Source organism: Stenella coeruleoalba, assembly GCF_951394435.1.
Source record: "Stenella coeruleoalba genome assembly, chromosome: 19".
Taxonomy (NCBI): Eukaryota; Metazoa; Chordata; class Mammalia; order Artiodactyla; family Delphinidae; genus Stenella; species Stenella coeruleoalba.
The window spans coordinates 2875504-2899251 of NC_137165.1; the positions used below are offsets into that span (position 1 = coordinate 2875504).

The following is a 23748-nucleotide window of genomic DNA, read 5'->3' on the forward strand; positions in this document are numbered from 1 at the left end:
AAATAGTCACTTGCCAGGCTGTAGCTTCAGAACCCTGGGTCTCAGCCCGCAGCATCCCGCCTCGGTTCACAGCTGACTTGGCCAAGTCACGTCACGCCAGGTGGGCCTCCACCTCCCACATGGTCTGCCCGCTCTGCAGGCCAGCACTCCGTCCTGCCCTTGTTCTGAACCGAGGCGGGACCGTGGGTTTTGTCTCCCGTTGCGGGATCTCTTCTCCAGGTGACGGCAGGTGAAGTAAAACAACTTGCACTGTGATGAGGAGGGGTGAGTGGTCAACAGCCGCCCCCTTTGGGTCCTGAGTGGAGCTGCACAGGTTACGCACAGGGCTCTGATCTGACGTGTTCTCAAGAACTAGTCATAGAAAAATACCAGCATCATCTCTTTGGGACTGTTGACAAATAATTAAAATCTAAAATGTTACTAGTACCTAAACAAAACTTTAAGCAAAAACCTTAAGTTACTGTTTTTCATTCACATTAAAACTTTTAAAGTATTTATAAAGTCGTACCAGCTTTCCGAGTAGTAGGGATTTGACCACTACACCTGATCTAAAGCTTACTTGGAGGACCTCAAGCATACGCAGGTGCGCAGTTCCCTTAGCTTCAGACAGGTGTCGGTCTGTGGCCCTGTCTTCGTTGCTTATTTAACTGTGTGGGCAACGTACTGAACCTGCATCCACATCTATAAAAAGGGGACTAGACACCAAGGTCCCCTCCACTGCAAAGGAGGCGCTTAGTCAGTGGTTGTCGGACACCTGCTGTCTTTAGAGGCTTGAGTACTTTTGCTTAAAAGCTCAGGTCTACTTAAGAGTCTATAAAGTGCTAGTTTTTATCTTTCTGAGAGACCTCTATCTCGGTGGCATTCCCCCAAAACCATTAGCATCCGTGTGCTACAGAAGGATGCTTCAATGCTATGTTAAAGTTGTATGAAAAAAAGTTTTTAATTCAACAAGCAATTATTATTGAAGGGTAAGACTGATCCTCTAGTACCATAATGGGTTTAAAATTCAGTCTTTTAAGTTATTTGCTTCTTGAGATTCAGTGAAATAAAAACACCTGACGAACTCTTGCCCACAAGGAATCAAAGTGAAAGTAAGCACAGGGTGGCACGAAGGGGAAAGGACTGGCTGCTCCCCACGAGAGCTCAGGTTATGCGGCACGAAGCAAACCTAAAACACTGAGGTTCTCCACAGACTGTAACCTTCTGACTGACTCTCAACCAATGATAGCTATCAAACTAAAGGAAAGTGTAAGTTTTTCCTTTGAAACCTGAGACAGCGAAAGGCTCACATCACAAGTACTCTACTGTAGCTAGTGGACAGGGCGGTCAGATTTATTTCAGAACAAAAGCTTTGCTGGGCTGCATCAAATGCAGGAGAGGAGGAGTGCTTGGGTGTGGTTAATTACCAGTGTGCATAACAGTGAGGTATGCCTCAAATAAGCCTTTAAAACCTTAAAAACTGAACTATAACAATACCCATGCAGTACTATTTTTTCAGTGCTTCTAATTAAAAAAAAAATTAAAGCCTGCACTGGAGATTTACAGTATGGCAGAATTTTGTTTCTCCTTTTGACCCTAATACGTTAACGTACAGATTTTATGACAGGGTCTGTGTTAAAAATCTAAACATTTATCACAAGATTTTAAACATCACTGGGAATCTGAGTTTGGAGGAAACAAAATTGGATAAAAGTACAATGCCCGTGACAGCCAATATTGTATAACTGGGCTGTATGAGGTTGTTTAGAAGGCAAAGGTTAAAAAGACGAGATTTTTAAAAATTACCCCCCAAGTTGATGCGCTGATTTGAATATAAGTACACGAGATACTAGAGCGAGGGGAAACACTGCAAAAAGGTCATCTATTTACAGAAGAGTGATTTAAAGACATTATGATTTTCTTTACAAACAGATGTAAGAACAGGAATTACCCACTTTTTAAAAACTCTACATTCCAACCCTCCACTATTATTATGATCCACTGAACTGCCTGTATCAGGGCAGCCTTTTCCCCTCATTTGACTCTTGAAATAAACTTCCATCATTTCGTCGTCGTCTGTGGCCCAGGCTCTCCTGGAAAGTCTCTGGGCACAAGTCCTAGGAGGGCAGGCTTTTGGCCTGCACTTAAAACTGAGACCACCAGAAACTAGAGCCCCTCCCCCACCCAGGGGGCCCCGGGACCCCTTCCCGCAGGTCAGTCGCTGTCGGACAGCGTCTCATACTGCGCGGAGAGCAGCGGGGCCGGCTCCCGATCCCAGATCCTGCTCGGCTGGTGAGGGGCGGCGGGGCTGGCAGAGGCGGGCGCACAGGCGACGGGCGCACAGGCGACGGGCGCAGGGGGCGTGCTGCTGAGCATCCGCATGGTCAGGGGGTTGTAGGGGAACTGTGTCGAGCCTGCGGGAGGAGGAGGGTTAGGTTATGTGCGTTCTGCTTCTGCTCTGGACAGTGGACCCCCCTAGTGAGGCTGTAATATGGAAGCGGTGTTCGAAGCAGCGCTAACCGAGGCACTGACGTCGGCTGCTTTCGGACTCCGGGCAGCTCCTTACCTGTGGAGGAAGGCCTGTCCTCCCAGGCCCAGCCTGGCGTCTGCCTGTGGTAGTCCCCTTCCGAGTGCACAGAGGAGGCCGAGGAGGGCCGTTCAGCTCCCAAGTAGCCTTGCCCCGGGATAGGAGATTTCGACTTCCTGCTGTTTGACTTGCTGATCAGCTTTGGTTTGCAAACTCCTCCTAAAAGTGAAATAAATTATTACTGCTGATATTTAGTAATTATGTTCTCAACTTTAAAATCTACCAAAATGCCGATGATTGTCTAATGCTAAGTGAAGGAAGCAAAGTGGTAGCATGAAGAATCCAAACCCTAGTGCCTAATGAAGTAAAGAAGTAACATTTAAAAGAAAGCCAGAATTTACTTACAGCAGCTAAAGTCAAAACGGGGTATGTCCTCATGCCATAAACTCAGAAACGTGTAATCAAGGAACTAGCATTTCTGGAACATCATTTCTTTCTTGGCCTTGGAGCACAGAAACTGCTTAAGGAAATGGAAGCTGGCTGACAAAAATCTTAAATCCTCATTTTTTCCTCCCCCACCAGTTTACAGAGGAGGAATAAAACTGTAGAACAGAAGCCCCTTCAGGGCACTACTGGACCTCAGCAGAGCCTGACAAGTCAAGGTGGCCCTTTCTGCTGCTCCAGGCTGTACAGCTGATGAACTCAGCAGGAGTTCACAGGAGTGGGAAGCCCCAAGTGGGCTCTAGAACAAAACGTGAAAAAGATCTCAGAAGAGATCAGAGTCCAGGTCACCAGCAAATGTTTTCCTCAGCCCTAGCAGAACAGTCTCACCCTGCCCCCAGTCCTTCGAGGTACAGAAAAAAGGAACAGAAAGCAACTTTGACCCCTCCAACTATCTGGAAAAAGAAGAAATGCAAGTCCTTGGTGATAAGGAAAAGAATATAATAAAGAAATGGGCGGGGGAAGGGGCAGGGAACGTGATTCAAACACCGGAGAAAACTTCGGAATACATGAAGCCAGTTTAAGAAAAGCTCAAAGAATAGATAACCAAAATCAAAGAGGCGAAAGGGCTTAGGAAACAAAAGACAGAACAGCAAGGGTCAGAATAGACACGAGGGAAAGGGAATTATTAGTGCAAAGGAAAAATTTGAGAGACTCGCAGTAAAAGCAACAGAAAAAGATCAAGATGACTAAAATAATTAGAAGGTTAACAGATACAGAGGTCAAAACCTATCCAGCAAAAAGGTAACTTTCTGAAATGGAGGGCCCAAAAGAAAGAGAAAATAACTAAGAGGAACAGTTGGTAGAACATTTCCCTGAATGCAGATATCAACCTGAAGGGGCAACACCCTCCTGTGAGCAACAGGGTGAGGAGCACTAACACACTCATGATAAATTTACTGAAATCGAGGTAAAAAAAGGATTCTTTGGGCAGAGAGTCACCACCAAAAAAAGGTGGTGGTGGGGGAGACATTTGGTCTTATTTTTTTATACAACAACGAATGCCAGAAAAAAGCCTAACAGTGTCTACGGGATATTTTGAGAAAAGTACGTGCTGAGTATCATAACCTGCCAAACTGCCGTCTCAAACATAAAGGCAACAAGAAGACACTGTCGAGCACGCACCTCAGGATACAGCAGCCTTTCGGAGAAAACAGGGTGTGAAAACCTTACCAGAAAGAAACACCATAATAGAAAGATTATGTAACCAGGATAACTGTAACTGTGTAAGTCACCAATACTATAACCTTAAAACACACACACTTAAAATCAATAAAAATCAGAATGCTAGAGCAGAGATGGGAGACAGTGGCTCATCTTTTAGAGCAGGAAGTAAATTCATATTGTCCTAAAATTAACATATATATTTAAAAATAAATAACTAAAGCCCCTAATCTCTTTATCTTTTTAACCTTAGTGAGATCGTCTGTTTGACCATAACAGGAAAATAAACTAAACTTGAAATGTTACTGACCTTCAGGTAGTTTTTAAGATATAAAGGATTAAGAAGAAAGCTTATATATACACGCAGAAAGAGCAGAGTCCTGGTTCTTGTGTGCTTGCTTCTAACAGGATGCATACAATTACCTCATTGCAATAAGCTGTCCTTTTATGTAAACACCACCACTAGCTTTCTGGACGATGTGATCTGGTTTTTTTCCCTCTTTTCTGTGGCTTAAAATTCTTTTATACTGAGCCTGTCATTTTTATTACAATAGTAAGTTACTTTGATTCAAGAGCAGAATATGAAATTGCACTTGTATTACAATTGCAATGTATGTATACAGATAAGGACTAGATGCAAGCAAAAAGGGTGACTTTCTGGGTAAAAATTTTCATCCTTTTAAATTTCACATTACTAATATGTCTGAGCAGGTTAGAAAAAAGACTTGGTTTAAGTAACTAAAACCTTCAGAGGTGACTCAGCACATAAATGAAATCTTAGTGATCCGTTAGAACTTGGGGTATAAATTGGCTTTTTCTTGGGAAAGGTGGCAGAAGAGCACGGAAATGAGCCCTTTACCTGAATGAGGTGACGGGTCCCCTTCCTCTCTCCGGGCCTCACCGCTGGTTGCCACCGAGGTGCCGGCACCACCAGGCACCCCCCCCAGGGGCTGGGGCATGGCGACCCCGTGGTCCTCCACTTTGTCTTCAAAGCTCCCCATGAGCGCCTTCCGGATGATGTCCTCCAGCCCGAGGTTGCTGGCAGGGTCAGCAAAGGAATGACCTCGGGAGCTCACGGAGCCTGCAAAAGACGAGCAGGACGAGTCTGCCTGATTCCGAGGGCAGGTCGGGAGACAGGAGCCCCCCCAGGACACGCAGCACCTGGCAAGGTGCCCACAACACAGAGCCCACGTGGAGGCCGGCTAAGGCCAGCGAGCGTAGCTCACAGGCAATGTGGTTTTCTTTGTTAAATCAGGCACCCACTTGTGTGAGAGTTGCTCGAGGATGGCTTCCTTCTTTTTAGCTCTTTAATAGTTTTGACTCTCTTTCTTCATTTATCTTTTCAACAAGTACTCACTGAATCTCAACTCATTATTTACCGCCATTGACTCCCTCCCTCCCTGACTAAACGATGAGCTTTCCTGGAGCAGTTTCCTGTATGCAGTCGGTATTCGATACCTATTTGCTGGACTGACTGCTACTGTACCAGTTTCCTGTTGGCAAACAATGTCTTTTGAATCTTACCTGAGGTGGTGACTGCTGGCAGGTTAAAGATCTCAGTTCCTGGCTGAGCAGCTGCTGTATTTAAACAAACATTCAAGTTAATTGAGATGTGATAATCACATACATCGAAAGAGATAAAGTCTCAAAAAAAAAAATCCTACAATAAAATTAACCTTCTTATTTTCCATGATCTCAACTTTATTTTTCACCCATTAAGTGAAGATAAAGTGAAAGAAATTTTTTTTTTTTAAGAAATCAGAAAGTAAGAAATCAAAACAGGAGGAGTACTATAATAATACAGCCCAGGCTAAGGAAAGGAACTTTTGCAGTGCTGGAGAAAACACACAGAGGGAAAAGCTGCCCTCAGAACAGGAACCCAGGCTCGCCAGGGAAGAGATGGTGACTCTAAGAAGACCCTGCAAATATCCGAGTTTGAGATTAGATCCGGGGGAAAGACGCCCCGTGAACGGCAAGAACAGGACCGCGTGTGTCCCTGCTGTGGTTACCTAGAAACTATTTTTGATCCCAGGATGAGATAAAGATTCTGCCTATTGGTTCTGTTTATTCCTGCTAACTGTGCACTTTGTCATTTGCTCAGTTTGAATGACAACAGCTGGGACAACCTGGGAGCTACTTGTAAAGCACTGTGCCAGAAATAGAAGGAATTTGGGAACATAAACGGTGTTTTCATCACATCTTCCAACTCGATGCTGAGACTTTGAAAGAGAAAGAACGTAGGAAGTAAAGTCGGTGGCTATAAACAAGCGGTGTCCCAGAGAAGAATGTGCAGACCCCAGAAGGGGGGCCCGTCCATGCAGATGGGGAGCGCATATGAGCCCAGACGCTGACTTCTGGGATCAGGGAAAACTGTCCGGGCGGGAGGAGGAAGCTCCAGGAAGACTGCACAGCAGGGACCATGCGGTACAGGCTCCTCACGTACAGGTCAGGAAATGGTAGATGAACTGAACTTGAAACAGCACAGGGTGGTAGGGCCAGCCTGGTAGTTACCACAAAACCTGGGGAATAGGACTCATTCATTTCACAAATATTTACTGAGCGATTATTTGGCTGAATAATAAAATCACCTTCATATTGATCAAAAATGGTCATATGAAAAAAAAATGGTCACATGAAGACAATTTCATATTGTTCAACCAACGATAACACTAAGGTACTGGACTTAAAATGCACCCCTTCCTCCACCCGTGGAGCTCACAGGTCAGCGGGGTGCTCTCTGAGGCCATCAGGTCAGAATCACCTGGGGGGCTTAGTAAAGTGCCGGTTTCTGAGATTCCTGCAGCCCAGTAGGCACGTGTTTTAACAAGCCCTCCAGGTGACTGTGACGGGTAGTGACGCTTGAGGGCCCCTGGTGTAAGACAGATGGGCAGACTTACGAGAGGACATGGTAATTACTCAGAAATGAGGGAAAGGCAGACAGGCACTCAGGAGACGTTGAGGCTGACGGGACAGCACCTGGGAGAGCGAGTTGCGGAGCCTCGTGAGGGAACCGTGGAGCGGGGTGGCGGGGGGGGGGGGGCGGTGGGGAGGAACAGAGGCCTCTGTGTGGAGAGCCAGCGTGGGGAGTCGTTTTAGACATTTGAGGAGCCAGTAAGACGTTCAAGAAGCAATGAGGGCAGCAAAGAGCTTAGTAGAAAAAGCCGAACTCGAGGTACAAGTTTGGGAGTTTTCGGCACATAGTGCAAACCGCCAGAGTGGATGAAACGCCTCCGAGAATACGGTGCAAGAGGAGAGACTGAAAACCAGCACCCAAGAGCCAGGCACAGCAGGACGTAGCTTCTAAGGACACATAAGAAATGGTCAAAGAAGTAGAGAAAAGAACAGGAGAAAGCAGTCCCTGAAAGCCAAGAGGAGAAAGTATTTCCGGAAGAGGGAAGTGGGTCACTAATGTCAACGGCAGAGAGATCAGATAAAGTAAGTTTTAAAGCATGAAGTTTTTTGCACAGTAAAGGCACTGATGTCCTCGGTGGGAGCCCTGAGGTGAATTGAAGCTGTCTTGCTTGCCCAGGGCTTGGATTTCTCAGTTCTACTTCCTGGTGAGAACCCAATGTGCCTGGGGTCCCACGAGCCCACTGGTTCCTTAGTACAACCCCTTAATTGTCCCTTTCCACAATCAGAAATCCCAAACTAAAGCAAATTTTGTTAGTACTTGCCTTACGACATTAATAAAATTTACCTTCTGTTAAAGTCAGATACTTGTTTCATTATACATTTTCACAGGGTAGAGACCATCTGTCATTCTAAAAGCACCCAACAGAGCACCCTGCTCGATAAATGATTATTGAATTAATGAATGACCGGGCTACTGCCTAAGGACAATGGAAAACATTAGAAGAGAGAAGAAAACTATAAAGTAGGCTTCTTCAATTCATACATAGCATTTTCCTGTCAAGAAGAATTTCTTCGTGAAGAAGAAAGAAAGAATATCTGTAAGCCTGAGGGCAACTCTGGTCAGCCTTCTAAAGTATTTCTTTTGGACAATTTGTTGCCATTTAAAAAGTGAATCTAGTAATCAAGAGCTAGGATAACTACACAAACAAGTGACACTGCTCCTCTTTTTTTCCCTGGGACATTTGGCCTTTATTAATCACGAAGTGTCACAGATCCAAACACACGTCCACCTGGCAGTTTAGAGCAGGTAGCCCAGAAGTAAAGCAGATTGTAGGAGGCCTGGATTCTACAGGGCATCCCACACAGCTTCTGCATCACTGGATACACGTGAGGAAAGGACCACGAGTAAGCCTGGGTGATGGCACGAGTGCTGAAAACAGCGGGCACGTGCATGTCCACCCTAAGGAAAGGCTTGGATGCCCCAGAGCTCTATCCCAGTGGACATTTGCCAGCGGCCTGGGTGAGGATGCCGAGTGCAGAACTACTGGAAGCATGGGCTCTGGCGCTGGAATTCCTGAGTCTGAACCACAGCCCAAGTCACTAGTTATGTAACTTGCAACAGCTAGGAAACCCGAGTCTCAGCTTCCTCATCTGCAAAGCGGAGATGATTCCAGCACGTGGTGTGCAGGGTTTAGGTATGAAGATTACAGGAGTCTGCATATTCCCGCTTAGAACGGAGCCTGGAGCACTGCAGTGCTGCACGTGGAGCTGCGGTGGCTGCTGCTCCTGGTGCCGGCACCGTCCTAGGTGGCGGGTCTAGCAGATTCGCACGCCACCCACAAAGACACCGGCAGGGCAGAAAAGGAGCCAGCACAGAGGGCCTCGTCCCATGCTTGGCGGGAGGGACACAGAAGGACAGCAAGGGGAGGCTCAAGGGCAGCTCATCTCGGGAGGCCTGGTATCTGTACCGACATTAAGTGCATTGGAACTTAACAGCACATAGGTTGTCAAAAAGACCCCCTTAAAATGATGAATGTAGTGTGGGTCCTACCACAGTACTCAGAACCTACTGAAAGGCTGAGCCGAATAAAGCGTTTTTCGTGAAGAACACCTGGGCCGGCAGGAGTGCTCGGAACCAGGCCCCCTGATGGACAGCCACTGGAACTGGGGTGCGTGTAAAGAAAAGACTGGAAGGGCACAACCTGTCCGCAGACAGCTGAGACGGCCCGCACGGAGGAAGCGCAGACCAGGGCAGAAAACACTGGAGGGCTAATCCCACCCCACACGAGAAACAAACGTCCCAGACCCGGCACTTGTTCCAAGAGAACATGGAGGGCTGCGGAAAGAGGCAAGTGCTTGCTCCCTAACAGGAAACCCTCTCGTGCCCACAGACATTTGGGAAGCAGCTTCAGGATCTGCTGTGCTTGGACAGATGCCTGTAAGAGCCTTCGAACTCAAGGATTACACGAGAGGCAACACTGGAGATACCATTATTAATGCGAATTTTATTGGGGTTCATGAAAGAAATCCCACTTACCCATATCAGAGTCACCTCCACCAGAGGAGTTCAACTTACGAAAGATCTCCTGCTTCTTTGATTTAACCATGGGTGAGGTGTTTTCCAGCTTGGTGAAGAATGAAGGCAAGTAGCTTATACTCCCTGGTGATCGGGAATCATTCCTGTCAGGGACAGTTACGCGTGTTACCATCATGCACTCCCACCGCGCCCATGCTAGTACCAGTCCTAGAGTCCCTTCCCATCTGTTTGTGCTGACAACCTAACGACAGTGTGTGACCAAAAGCCAGTGAGGACATCACATCTGAGGACACAAAGATGACATCAGAAAATGAGGACTGGAATAGAGAGACTCTAGAACCAAGATTCTTAACAAAGAGTGAATGGACGTTATGGGAACACTCGTCACAATTCTGTCTGTTCAACAGCACAGGCACTGATATATTTAGGGTTACTATGTAAGCTGGGAACTGTTTTACTAGCAGGATTACTTTGAAGCACAATAAAATTGTAACTACTAGCACACCTGCCTATAAAATAGCAAGCACTCACACCTAAGCAACAATTAGACTTGAACAGAATAGCTACAATGTAGAAAAAACAGGGGCTCACTGTGACCCCCTTCCACTCACAGCCCAGACGCCGGGTGCCCAGCAAGCACTCAAGTGGGGTTCAGCAACCACACAGACAGAAAGATTTTAAAAAGATCTAGGACGACTTAACTTCGAGAAGAATAATGAATAATTATGTTCTATGACCTATTTAAATATTACAATTTTTTCATTAAAATCCACTGGCATTAGGTCACTAGGAAAACAGAAACAAAACGATCCGCCTGACACATGACCCGGAAGAGGAAAAACGCACTGACTTCAGGAAAACGAAAGGCATGCAGCGCGCGCACAGGCACCTCTGCTCCGCGGGCTCGGCTCCGCGCTGGGCCAGGAGCAGCACGCTGTCCTGTTTCTCGTGCACGACCGGAACCTGGGGTGGGGAGATGGGCTCGTAGGGCTCGCTAGAGACGTGACTCCTCTCTGGGGACTTTCCAGGCCTGATACTGGAACATACAAAACATTAGACAGTCTTCCCAGGGCTCACCTGTGGCTTACCCTGAACAGGAACTGGTTACCTCGTTACTTCAGTCATTTCAAGGACCAAAAGTTGGCAATACGTATCAGAAAAAAGTGGCCTCGTATACTCACTCTGTACCTAGTTATTTTGAAAAAGTCTGTTACTGTTGCTTCGTCCAGGCACACGGAGTCGCATAACAGACGGTGCTGGGGACGGGCCGCAGCCCGGGCTCTGTGGGGAGGTCACTGCCCAGCACCGGACCCCTCGTGCCCCTGGCCAGCTACTCCGCTGAGCCCTCCAGGGTCTTGTTGCTGATCTCGAGCCAGGACCTACCAGGTTACTTCCCCATTAAGTTAAAAGACAAAGGACTTGAGCGCCACACTGACACCTGCAATTTAATGTTCTTCCTCTGGACACCATGTTGTAAGGATGGTGTGAGATAAACACTGTTTGGGCCCAAAAAAGTTTTTGGTTTAGTAACTGTACATATTAAAAGCCCTCTGTGACCTTTAATATCTGCTTTTATTACTATTATAGATAAGTATAATTATATATGTATTACTTGTCATTTCTTTCCCCAATCTCACCCCATCCGATTCTTAGAGGTGGCCGTTCTTGACCATTTTTCTTTTAGTTCTTTGGTGGGCACCTCTAAATCATCTAAATAATCAATCTTATACCTTTCTTGATGTATCAGAACTTGAAACAGAATCTTATCAGTTTCCTTCCATGAAAGATGAAGAGCTTGACTACCTTCTCTATGTTGTTGCCCATTTTATTTTAATCTGTAGTTTGTCTACTTTAACTATACACGTAGCATGCTCAGCCATTTTTATGTGATTTACAGCATTTACATTCTGTTCTAAACTCTAGAAAAACTCCTCTGTGTTTTGCTCATTGACTGAAAAATCAGTTAATGGTGTTTTACAACACTATGGATTTTGTAAACATTTTAAACTGTAAAACCAGGTAATCTGACTAAAACCAATGAAAGAAATGTAACGTTCCTCATTCAAATATACAGGTGTAGGGCTTCCCTGGTGGCGCAGTGGTTGGGAGTCCGCCTGCCGATGCAGGGGACACGGATTCGTGCCCCTGGTCCGGGAAGATCCCACATGCCGCGGAGCGGCTGGGCCCATGAGCCATGGGCGCTGAGCCTGCGCGTCCAGAGCCTGTGCTCCGCAGCGGGAGAGGCCACAACAGTGAGAGGCCCGCGTTGCGCAAAAAAAAAAAAAAAAAAATGTACAGGTGTAGTGATGCAGAAATTACAAGTGAAAAATTCAAAAGGATTTTCTTTTCAAAAATGCCATTAACTGCTCAAAATCTATGTAGTACTTCGTATCAAGAATGTACCACGAATGACTCTGCTATAGCTTTCTGTTCTTCTTTGATAACAAGTTCTCTTCTTTGTTTTTTTGGTCTTTGTTAAAAGAGAATGGGTTTTCATCTTATCCTTAAGATCATCCCGCTTCTTGAAATGATTATGTCATTTGAGATTTGTTTCAAAACAACGCGGTCTGAGGGTAGGGCAAGTGGGGATGAAATGAAACAAACTGGTCCTGTGCTGACGATCTTGAAGGTGGGCGATGATGCACGGTGGCATCTTACTCTGTCCTCTCTACTTCTGTGTGTTCAAAAAGTCCCACAATAAAGTTGTGTTTTTTCCCCAAATGAGCACATTCAGCTTCTTAAGTAAGTTATTCTTCCTCCCTAAGTTCTCTGCCAACTTGGGGGGTCGGAAGGCAGACTGGAGGACCACCTCTGCTGCAAATTGAATTGTGGCTTCCGCTGCTCTGGGTCATCTACCCCGCTGTGTGTCTTCCAGATCTTTGCAGAATCTCTGACCTGACACCCCAGTCTTGTTCTCAGTATTTTTATGAACTTCATGAACGTTCATGCTGCTCTATATCAATTCACATGCCCCAACACTTAGTCTACTACCTTGAACAAACAGCCCTGCGTCCATTTTTTAAACTTCCAAATGCAGAGCACTGGGGGAGAAGACACGCTCTTTACCAAGTAGCCCTGCATATAAACGTGTTTCCTCTCGTGGTGCCTCTCTTGGCCTCACTTTCATTATTTAATGTCAGCTTCCTAAACATCTGAACATTCTTAGGATTCTGAAGAACCAGGCCAAGTGTCCCAACATTACCACCAAACCACACATTCTTCCTGTCTTTGCAAACCCACAGAGTAGAGCAATCAACTTGTGAATACTTAACAAAAAGGTATAGGACCAAACTGCCCAGTAGACATTCCAAGAATAATATACAGAGGAAAAACCCTCATTTACACTTTCCAGGGAATGAAGGTAAAATAACTTTAGGTATAAGAAATGAATCTCCTAACTTGGAAATACAAACTGTTTTACTGTTGGGAAATTTACATATGGCTTAAAATAAAGACCATACCTTCCCCTGGATTTGTCCACAAGATTTTCTGGAGAGACCCTTGAACCTGGTCTTTGATGGTGAAGAGACTGAGACTGGGATTCTGGGCTATAACGGTTTGATGTTTTAGTCCTCACGGGTGTAGACACCAAAGCAGACGGTGAATTTTGGAATGTAGAAGTGGGAGGCTGCTGGGGAGGCTGTGACGGAACTTGATTTCTAGCAAAATCTTGCGTGATAATTTGCTGTGCGTGAGAGAAGAAGGAATTAGTTAGAGCCATTGAGTACTTTCAAGAAAGTGTAGCGTAAAAAATCTAGACAACTTTATTGTGATTCTACGTGAAATGTGCCTCCTACATGATCTTTCTTTTAAAAAAAAAAACTAGTAAGAAGAGTGAGAAACTTACACAGATGTGATCAGCAAGTGTGATGAGTCGGTGTGTCCTGGGCACCTGCCCCACCCCCTCGGCCTGTGAAGATGGGGGCGGCGGCGGCTGCGGGGAGGGCGACTCCGGCTGCGGCCGATAGTGGTGCAGCGGTCCTTCGTACTGCCTGCAGGCTTCGTCTAATGGGGACAGACAGATGTCTTACTCCAGGGATGCCCGCCTTTCACTCATGAGCAAAGATTAAACATAACGCAGAGAAACACATGGAAGGGAATTCATATCTTAATTTTGAAGAAAAAATATTTATTCACTGAGAGACATCAGAAGACTAGCAAACAAAACTAATATCAACTACTTTCATTAAAATATACACAAAAAAGTCATCAGTAATGGCCTTAAAAACCGTTTTCCATTAGAGCAGTTTTAAAAGTTTTACATGTTTCTAGACTCATACAAGACTACTCTCAAACAAAACGGGCTATTTCTTAACGTGCTCTGGACAGGCAAGGAGAAGGAAGTGTGAAAACACGCAAAGACCCACTTTCTGCCTGGCTCGCCTTCACGACCTCCGGCTGGTAGGCCTGCAGCCTCTCGGGGGGCGGCGCGGGGGAGCTGGCAGGGCTTATCACCTCAATGGCATCGCCAGGTGTTTCATACCGGTGAGAAGATACTTGAAGAAAAGAAAAGAATCTATTTTAAAACTAATCCTATAAAAAGACTCGGAAGTCCAAGCTCTTCAAACCTATTCGCAAATTTTCGGTTTTTACTCTGAGAAATGTTCAATGGCACCTCAGGTCAATGGAAAACAAAAAAAAAACACAACGAGGTCAATGCATGGTGTCAAAGGTCAGTAGGCGCTTCCTCGGACTCCTAATCCTGGCAGGGTACGGAGTTTCCTGAAAGTCTGTGGGCTCTAAGACCTTTAGGTGAGGCAGAACAGAAACAGAGCTTGACGTTCTCCTGGGGGCTGGAAAAGAAAATCACCAGGAAACTCATCAGAAGGGATTAAACCAACGAGAGAGTAGATGTCAACAGTCCACTGTTTCCAGTCGTTTCCATTCTGTGGGACAGTCAGCTCTTCTTTACCAGGACGACTTTAAAGCTGTAGATTAAGTAACATCACATAATGATTTTCTCAAGTCACTGAGTACTGCTGACAAAAATTTCTCCCACTTTTTAGCACCACGCTACACTGTGAAGATAAACAAATGGTAGGGAATGTCTGCAGGGAAGCAAAGTCACTCCGTTGGGTTAGCAGAAAGGGAGGATGCACATGCCAGGGAAGGGCCCTTCTATAATGCGGTTCCCAAGGAAACCGGGGGTCTATGCAGTAGGGGTCCAGGTACTTTTCTCAGTCCTGCCATGGCCTGAGAGCCAAGAACGGGGGCGTCAGGGGGCTGTGACCTCCTGCTCAGGAACCTTCTGACTCGCGAGCACTGTGTGCACCTTTGGGTGCACTGAAGCACCTGAGGAAACGGTCAGAGGCCCAAAGGGTGTATGACCCTGGCCAGAGCAGCAAGCGTGGTCAGGCGGTGATGGGTCCTGAACACAGGCAGAAGGTGGGAATGAACTCTGCTACTAGACCACCACCCACTCCTCCAACCTCATCTCAACAGCCCTCTCCTGCCCCCCACCAGGCCACGGAAGCTGCAGTAACCTGGGTCTAGTATGCTCAGGACAGAAACCTGTTAACTGGGGTGGAAATTATCTTTGGAGAACTAAAATAAGTCACTATATTCAAAGTAACTGATACTACTTTGCAGTGGGTATTCATCGCTTTTCATGTGCCAGCACCCTCCTAATCTGCTCCCCACATCCAATGCACAGCCACGGGAGGCCTGGCGCTACTCTGGGAGCACACTGTTCTTGACGCCTGAAGAGGGGGTGGGGAGGCTCTGGAGACGAAAAACCGGAGGGCACGCTGGTAACTGTGAAGAGCCTGTGGGCTTCACGCAAGGAACTGACTCAGTGATGAAAAGATAAACACTCAGAAAAGCAGCCAGACTCTCTGCTCTCAGACGTTCTGTGACGCAAACTGAAAAGAAGTGTTGTCGGGTGATTAGCGAGCATTCGACAGGCCCCAGGTTGGGTCACCAGATGTGTGCTGGTGACTTCCCTCCAAAAGGCCTAGTCATAGAACTAGGGATCTTCCAAATTTTCTGCATGGATAATACCTACTGGGCTGATTTTCACAGTCCAGGCTAAAGGATGTCTTTCATTTACACAACAGGCTACCAAGCTGCCCCCACCCCGACTTGTCTCCAAAAACCTCAGCAATGGGGTTATTTACCCAAATAGGTTACGACTAGGCGTGGAACTAACTAAACTAAACAGAACAACGCGTTGCATGCTGGTGCACAGGGCCCACAGGTCATTGTCTCCGACTCTACTCAGTTCATTACTGGAAATGAGAGGTTTCAGTATTAATGGATACTCGTTTAAATACTGGCCTGTTCCTTCAGGAATTCTATATAGAATTTAGGCTGTAGTTAAAAATAAATTTAAAGTAACTTTTCTAGCATTTTACTGTAGATTTGTGAATTCTTACACTTAACAGGGTAGATATCAAAGTGACTAACCAGACTTGGTCAAAATCCAACTTGCAAGAAATGCCAATTACCAATAATAATAATTACCAACAAAGTGGTCCCGCTTTTTAAAAAATCTGTATCTTAGAAAAAGAACACTAGAGGCTTTGGGGTATTGGCCTAAATACTGAATCACATCCTAGGAAACGTTTCTTGAGGAATGAGGCCTCGGTAGCGCTGCGCTTGATGACACATCCATCACCTTCCAGAGCCTGAAGATGTTAGTGAGCTCCGCCTCTATCTCCCTTCCAACCTTATCTCCACAAAGGGCATGGCTTCTCATGGAAAACACCTTGACAGGTACACTTAAGACACTGATATTTAAAGAGTCATAACAGCAGAAGACACTTTGCACCCCTAACCCACAAAACCTTTCCATTACATTTACTGCCAAGATTAGAATTTCTTTACACCGTATGGTTCTGCTTTCCCTAGAGAATCAAGTAATTCCGTACTCGGTACCACAGTGCGAGGCCGGGTTGAGATACATACAGCTACCGGAAGAGTCTGAACTCTGGGAGCCACGTTCCCTCGCGTCCTTGTCCGAGGCAATCTGCCGGGTGATGATCACGTCTATGAAGTTAGCTGCGGTAATGGTAGTCTTCCCTCGGGTCCTTAGCTCTTCCTCATATCTGGATTTTGGAGGAGGCCCTCTCTCTTTCCCAGCCTCAGAGTAAACTACTGCAGACTGGGGCTGGGGCTTGCCACTCGGCAGGGCTGAAGAAGCGTACAGACACTGACCGGGTCTCTTCTCCGCCTCCAGGCTTTTCTGCTCTAGCTGCTGCTCACTAACTGCTGCTGACCTGCTCCTCAAATTTTCTTCTAACCTGGCAGCTTCATGCTTACTCTCTTTTGTTTTGGACACGTCCATCTGGGGAGCAGACGCTGCGGCGTCCACAAGAGCAGCCAGGGCGTCCGCAGCAGTATTGTAACGGGACGCCGGCAGGCCCTGGCTGATGGAAGGGCCCCCAGCAGGCAGCGGCCTGAAAATAAAACCAAACCAGAAGTCTGTGAAGGGGAGACTCTCCCGGGGGCAGGGGGTGGGGGAGGAAGGGAGGGAAGGGTGTGGGGGGGGGCGGGGAGGAAGGGAGGGAGGTGTGTGTGTGTCTGTGTGTGTGTGGTGGGGCAGGGCAGGCAGGGGGGACGGATGGACTGCAACAAACAGAGTGCGCAGCAGGAGGAAACATCACCCTCCTTAGACTACTGCAGTCACAGATTTAAAAGCGTGTGTGCAGAAGACGGGGATTTCTGATCCAAGTGTACACAGAGACCTACATGATCCGTAGCTGTGCGCTCGGGTCCAAAGGTGTGATCACGCTGGTTCCGTTGGTTCCCTGGAAAACGCTGGGTCTCTGCTGCAACAGGGTCTCCTGAGCTCTGACTGAAGGAGACGGGGAGCGAACGTAGCCGTGGCTGCTGGGCCGGCCGGGCTGTTCTGAGCCTGCAGGGCAGAGGGACAAAGAAACAAGCCATAAGGAAGAGGCTGGACGGCATCACTGGGGAATCGTTGCCTTCCTAATATTCCTAAATAGGAGAAAGGAAAACAAGGGAAGAAACTTGCTACTCTGCTTTCTGGCCTTTCTAGAAATAAATTCTGTAAGAGTTTTCCAATAAAGATGCAATAAAACCACACTGGTAACTTGAAACAAAATCGTCAGCTACCATTTACTGTCATTTCCATTTTGGTGACAAGTTTCTATCTTGAATCCAAAGAGAAATAAAAATAACACCAATAATGAAGCACTAATACAACTCAGATAAGTTCGTTTCTCAGATTTTTCCTCAAACTCTGGCATGTTTCTCATTTCCAAAATCAAGTTTGCAACAACTATCTAAGTATCATAATGCAAATAATGCACATCTGCTGCAGCAGGGCCTGAGACTGCCCACCCACCCGCAGCTCTGCAGCTCCCTCCGCTTGGCCGAGGCTCTTCCACAGCAAAGCTCCTTCACTCACAGGGTCTCAGGTTCACCCTCTTCACCCTCTCCCCCACCTCCTGGGGTTCTCGGCCTCACCCTGACTTTCCCACTTGAGCCAGCAGCTCTAGCAAACACCCCTGTCTTCACTTCAGAGCAGGTGCCTAGCACAGCCTTCTGAGCAATTTTCTCCCTTCTGACCTCACACCGGTACTGAGTGCCCTGCAGGGCACATTCCTAGAAGTGGGGTTACTATTTCCGTTTTTACATCTCTGAAGAAGCTATCCCTATTTACACTGCCATTGACAATGTGTAAGAATCAGTGTTTCTTCACACACCTCAACACAGGATATTTATCGACCTTTCAAATGTCTGATGGAGAAAAATGGTACTTTATTGACTTAAATATGCATGTTATTCATCAGTGGGATCACAAGCATTTTTAAGATACAGTTCCTAAAAAAATTATGTATTAGTTCTACTTGGCTTTCTTTAATTAAATCAATTCCCGTGGTTTCTATACAATCAACATATAATCAGTATTATGGTGCTACCTCATGATTCATTAAAGCATCTCCTATGGTCACACACTTAGTGATTCTTTGAATTATATACAGACAACAGGTTACATCTAAACGTACTTAGGCTTTGCAACCATTGACTTGTTGGAGGTAAAGCCCCAGGAATGGTATGAGGAAGTCGGAGGTGACCACTGGCCTCGGCCCCCTCCTCAATCCAAGGGGTCTGTTGGCTGTGGCCACGGGAATGTGACACCCTCTGGTTCTGCACCAACCTCTCAGGCGGGTCTCTGGCCCCCTCTGCCCCCACCGCTAGCAGCCCTCCCAGAAACATCTCGGGACAGACCTGCTCCTCCGTGCATACCTGCCCCCCTGATATCTTGTTCAAGCCAGACTCTCCACTCTCAATCACCATCTCCGTGCTCTGTCTGTTCTCCTAAGTACTGCTCTGAGTATCTGACCACATGGACATGATCAATGGTTTGATTTCACAGAGTATAAAATGACAACTACGCCATGGATAAGAACACATCTTCCAAAGACACGTCAGATTAGCTACGGCCAAAACAATCACTATCACTTTGCTTTCAACTAATCCAGCTCTATCTGAAGTGCAGACCAATCTTGTTTCTCACCTCTTCCTCAATCCCCATTATCCAGTTATTGTGAAGTCCTTTTGATTCACCTTAACAATATTCATCCAAGCACCTCCTTTCTGGCCATTCCCAGTGTCAACCTATCTCAGGAGACACAGGGACGACACACATGGTCTCACTGTCCTCCTGGCACCAGCCCACACCCGCCTCCTGGGTCCTAACCCATCTCAAGCTGCTCCCATGCAAATGCCCCCCTGATCACGCCACCTGCCTCCTGCGCTGGACCGTAATTCACACCGTCACACAGCCTGCTAACCATGCTGTCCACTCTTCCTTCACCGCCAGCTCCACAAGACACCCGGCTTCACTGGTCGCCTGTGAGCCTTCACCCGGGCGACTTTCGGCTTCAGTGAGCCCTGTGCCCAGTCTCTGCAGACCCAACTGCTGGGGCCAAATGCCCACGACACCGTCATCGTGGAAACTCCACTCCCTCTGTGCCACTCCAGCCCGCACAGCACCTCCACTTAAGCGCCACCACCGCCTTCTGCCTGGTAACTCTCGGTTGCGAGGTCGCCCCGGCACCCGCTGCCGCACGAGCACAAGGCCTCCCACCCACCTGGCCGCAGGCAGAGGTCCGAGGGGGCTGCAGCGAGGCGCTCCCGCTCCTTCTCCCGCTCCCGCTCTCTTTCAGCGTTTGCCGCAGCCGCGAGGTGTGTTGAGTGTCCTGGAAAACACACAAACCTGCAACTTGAGGACAAAACGTCAACGTACAGGTGCGTCAAACAAGTTTTGCACTCTCGAGTGACTGAAAGATTTTCAGGAAGCTCCAAAGCTGAGCTGTAGGAAGTGTGTTCTATTAAGAGTCTCGAGTGACTTCGGAGCATAACACAAGCTCCCAAGATCCCTCCTGATCTTGGGATCAGACGGCGCAGAGGAACGATAACTAATATTAAATGGAAAACTGCAGGCCAAATGCAGGAAAAGGACCCCAAACACCTCCAAGGGCTCTGCTGCCAGGACATGAGCACGTTGCTCACACCAGCAAGGGGTGAGTGCAGACCCACCTGGAGACATGGACGCAGAGTTGTACGGCCGCGGAGGGAAGGTGACCTGTGTTCCAGGAATGTAAGTGATTCTGTCCATGGGGGGAGTGCTTGTTCCCCCTGGATGAGGCACTAAAATTGCTGGGGGCATATTGGTCAGGTCAATGATTCCTAGTCAAAAGAAATACAACAAAATTATGTTTTATTTGTTATTCTAAAGATACAGAACTATACCTGGCTTTTTAATTTTGTTTATCTCTAAAACCCAATGACAATTTGCAAACAGTAAGACCATCTCCATCTAGAGAAGGATATGAAGTACTGCACCCCACACCAGCACCCAAAGACGTGGAGAGAGGAAAGAGGGAGGGAGACTGGTGAGACCATGGCTTCAAACCCCGAGCACACTGGTCTGGTTTCAATATATCAGTGTTGCCAAAACAGCCCACCTCGATGGATCACTTTGTTTGCCTTCCTGGGCTAATGGCTATGGAGAGAAGGAATGGCCTTTTCTTTCTTTCCATCATCCACCCACCGAGCATTTATCAGAGTGCCTAGGAAACCCTGGGCGCACATGCTCGAGTCTGCAAAGGCACACACCCCTGGTTGCTGGGTACGGAAGACCCAGCTGCTGCTCCCGGGGGGACAGCCCTCTGGCCACGTCCGGGCGCAGGCCCACTTGCATCTGCTGTGAGGTGATGTAGTCGTTGAGGATCGTCTGCCGCGTGTTCTCCATCGCATAGAGCTGATACTGACTGGGGTAACCTGGAGTTGGTGACAGCTGTCTCTGGAACAGGTAAGCAGCAGCTGCTGAGGGAGAGAAAAGAGACAGGCATAGTTTAGTCTGGGTAGAACTCATTTGCCAAACATCACCCACAGAAAAAATAAGGGAAAAAGCCATCTGTTGAGCTATGTGCACAATCAACTTCTAGCTGTCATGGGGCCGGGGGTCGGGGGAATACAGGATTTTGGTGGATTCCTTTTAGACCTTGACATACCAGCAACGTGAATATAAATATTCTAATGGCAGACGTAATGGAAAGGGGGAAGACAGACTAGACAAAACAAGAGTATTAACCTTTTTACCACTAGAACAGTAGCTAAAAAAAATTCTCCAGTAGTTTCATTTTCAATCTTTGACGTGGACCTTTATTAGATTTTTCACCTGAAGTCTCCAAAAGCTGTGTCTGAAAATAATTTTTTATAGTACCGATCATCTAATACAACTAAATGGAAATATGTGTGAAAACACTTTGTAACAGATAGTAACTTTACTTTTCTGGGGGTAAGAATGATTAGTCTACAAGCATTTAATTAGCATGTCTGTTTAAAGCAGAGATTAGCCAGCAAAGGGCCAGGTGGTCAGCATTTGAGGCTCTGTGGACCATTCCATCGTACCAACTCAACTCTGCCATTACAGTGTGAGAGCAGCCAGACAAAATATAAACAGACAGGTGTGGCTGTGTTCTAATAAAACTTTATTTGCACAAACAGGCAGCAGCAGGATCTGGCCAGAGGCTGCAGCTGTTCTAACCCTAGGTTAGAGCGTGACACAGATGCTAGGAAGCTGGAGGTGTGGTAAATGAGCAGAACACACACAAGGAACTTAGTGCTGTATGTCAATTCTATCCCAATAAAACTGGAAGAAATAAAAGAAGATAATGCCTCTATCCTCAAAACACTGATCATCCAGCTCAAGCTCAACAGTGGCAAGCAAGTGAAATAAAGGACTATGATAAACACTACATGAAAGTAAAAACATGTGCTTCTGTCTGAGAGCTTGAAGGAACTGTCATATATATATATATATATATATATATATATATGTTCTCCCTAGAAGAACAAACAACAAGCTTTCGGGAGTGTCTGCGTCCCCTTCCTCTAGAACTCCCAGCTGAATCTGTCAGCTGACTGTGTGAGTGGGAACTTCTGCCTTGGTTCTGGAGACAGGCCCTGAAGAACCAGGTGTGGGCTCCTCTGAAACTGAACGTTCTCAAGCGACAACGTGATGGTACTGACATCATCACAGCCCAGCAAAAACTCTGCACCAACCTGCTGATGGGACTCCTTTCCCTGTGCAGAGTCCACTGCCCGGTGCCCCTAGCATCACCGTGCCCAGTGCAGGCTGCTCTCTAGAAAACCTACACGCTTCTACACTGACCAAAGCCATGTTTACTCAAAGTCAGTGGTGTCTGTTCAAAAGTTCCTTCCAGCTGTACTTGCTACTGTAATTGTGTAACTTAATGAAAAACTCTGTAAATCTATGAGAGAAGAACAAAAAAAGTGGTTTCTCCAGAAACTAAGCTGACTGCTTTGGAAAGACTCAATATAGAAGCTGAATTAGGTATAGACTAGATAATTTTAAAAGACTGGGAAAAAAATCTAGAAGGATTCTGTATTTAGATTGCTTTGAAGTGTCTTTAAATTCTAACTTCACTTAAAAAACCAAACCTGGAGATGTATCATTTATACAAGAAAGACAGTGGTGAGGTTTAATCAGTGGCCCCTGACCTGAGATCAGAACACTGGTGAATGCATGTCTCTGCTGTAAATTGAAACATATAACGTATGCATGTGTCATTTAAAAACAGTTCTTCACATTAACCCACTTTTCCTATCAGCTTAACCAAATGCCATCAGACAAGAGAGCTTTCCACAAGAGAGCTTTCCTAGTATTTTTAGCTCTTTCAGGGGTGCTGGTAATATTTTGTGTCTTGATCTGAGAGCTGGTTACATGGGGTGTATAGTTTGTGAAAATTCACTGAACTATATACACTAATGACCCATGCAACTGTCTGTGGACTGTACCTTAATAAACAGAAAGTCTAGAAAGCCACACAGGTATGTTATTTCTTTGCTTTCAGTTATTACTACACACGGTGCTTACCAGGATCCAGAGCCCGGTGAAACGGCATGGCTGGGTCCAGATGTGTGGGCAGATGGCTCCGGTAAACCTCCCCTGGGGCACCGCCCCTGTGGTGCGGCTCAAAAGGGCTGTGGCTCACTGCAGGGTCTACCCCAGGAACTGGAGACTTCGCTGTGATGCTTTCCCTCTGTGTAGGGGTCAGTGTCGATTTCCTTTCATGACTGGTAGACTTGCTAGAAGAAATCGTAACTGCAAGAAAAAATAAAGGGGCCAACACCACAAATTCTTAAGCAAAGTTGTTAATGTTTATTTCTCAACCACTCAAATACAGACCATATTCGTACAGTATTTTGATCTTCTCTTCCCACGAAACATGTAACAGTAATCTTGCAGAATATGCAAATGTGAAGAGCTGGCAGGCACCTCTGTGATTTGGACACTGCCCCCTTCTGGATCACAGCCCGGGTTTACCGCCTAATGTTAAGGCTGAAAGCGACGTTCGACACTCCTCTTTAAACCCCACTATACACTGTTTCGTTGTCTCCGCAACCTGGTATTCTAATTTCTCTTGATCCTGCATGCATCAAACCTCAGCTTACTCTCCGCGCCTGCGTTGCCAGCCCCTGCTAGGCTACACTGTGTTTCCTCACTCTGTACGTCCAGAGACTTTCTTACCAGCATCAGTCTCCTCCCTGCCCCAGCTGCTTCTTTTCTACATGACGGTATCCAGAGAGGCTTGATCGTCCCATCAGTGCTACCAGCCACCACCCTCTATCGTCTTAATGATTGTGGTAAAACACACGGAACATAAAACTTACAATTTTAGCCATTACG

General features: G+C 46.7%; 1 protein-coding gene across 14 annotated transcripts in view; it reads right to left on the reverse strand.

The window, feature by feature from the left end:
• Nucleotides 1–2193: 2193 nt before the first annotated feature.
• The window catches only part of NCOR1 (nuclear receptor corepressor 1), a gene marked incomplete at its 3' end in the record, with an annotated part of 141940 nt that continues 120385 nt past the window's right edge, over nt 2194–23748 (reverse strand). For 10 of the 14 annotated variants that reach the window (XM_079904393.1, XM_079904394.1, XM_079904388.1 and 7 more), the window contains 15 exons: nt 22936–23163; nt 20649–20858; nt 20070–20219; nt 19622–19729; nt 17250–17415; nt 16467–16957; nt 13928–14056; nt 13408–13565; nt 13022–13245; nt 10450–10596; nt 9561–9703; nt 5696–5749; nt 5031–5252; nt 2546–2725; nt 2194–2393 (listed from right to left, as the gene is read on the reverse strand). In XM_079904393.1, the coding sequence (XP_079760519.1) occupies nt 2194–2393; nt 2546–2725; nt 5031–5252; nt 5696–5749; nt 9561–9703; nt 10450–10596; nt 13022–13245; nt 13408–13565; nt 13928–14056; nt 16467–16957; nt 17250–17415; nt 19622–19729; nt 20070–20219; nt 20649–20858; nt 22936–23163 (2810 nt within the window). The remainder of the gene's footprint in view (nt 2394–2545; nt 2726–5030; nt 5253–5695; nt 5750–9560; nt 9704–10449; nt 10597–13021; nt 13246–13407; nt 13566–13927; nt 14057–16466; nt 16958–17249; nt 17416–19621; nt 19730–20069; nt 20220–20648; nt 20859–22935; nt 23164–23748) is intronic. The other 4 variants (XM_079904399.1, XM_079904396.1, XM_079904391.1 and 1 more) reach the window with 2 other exon arrangements.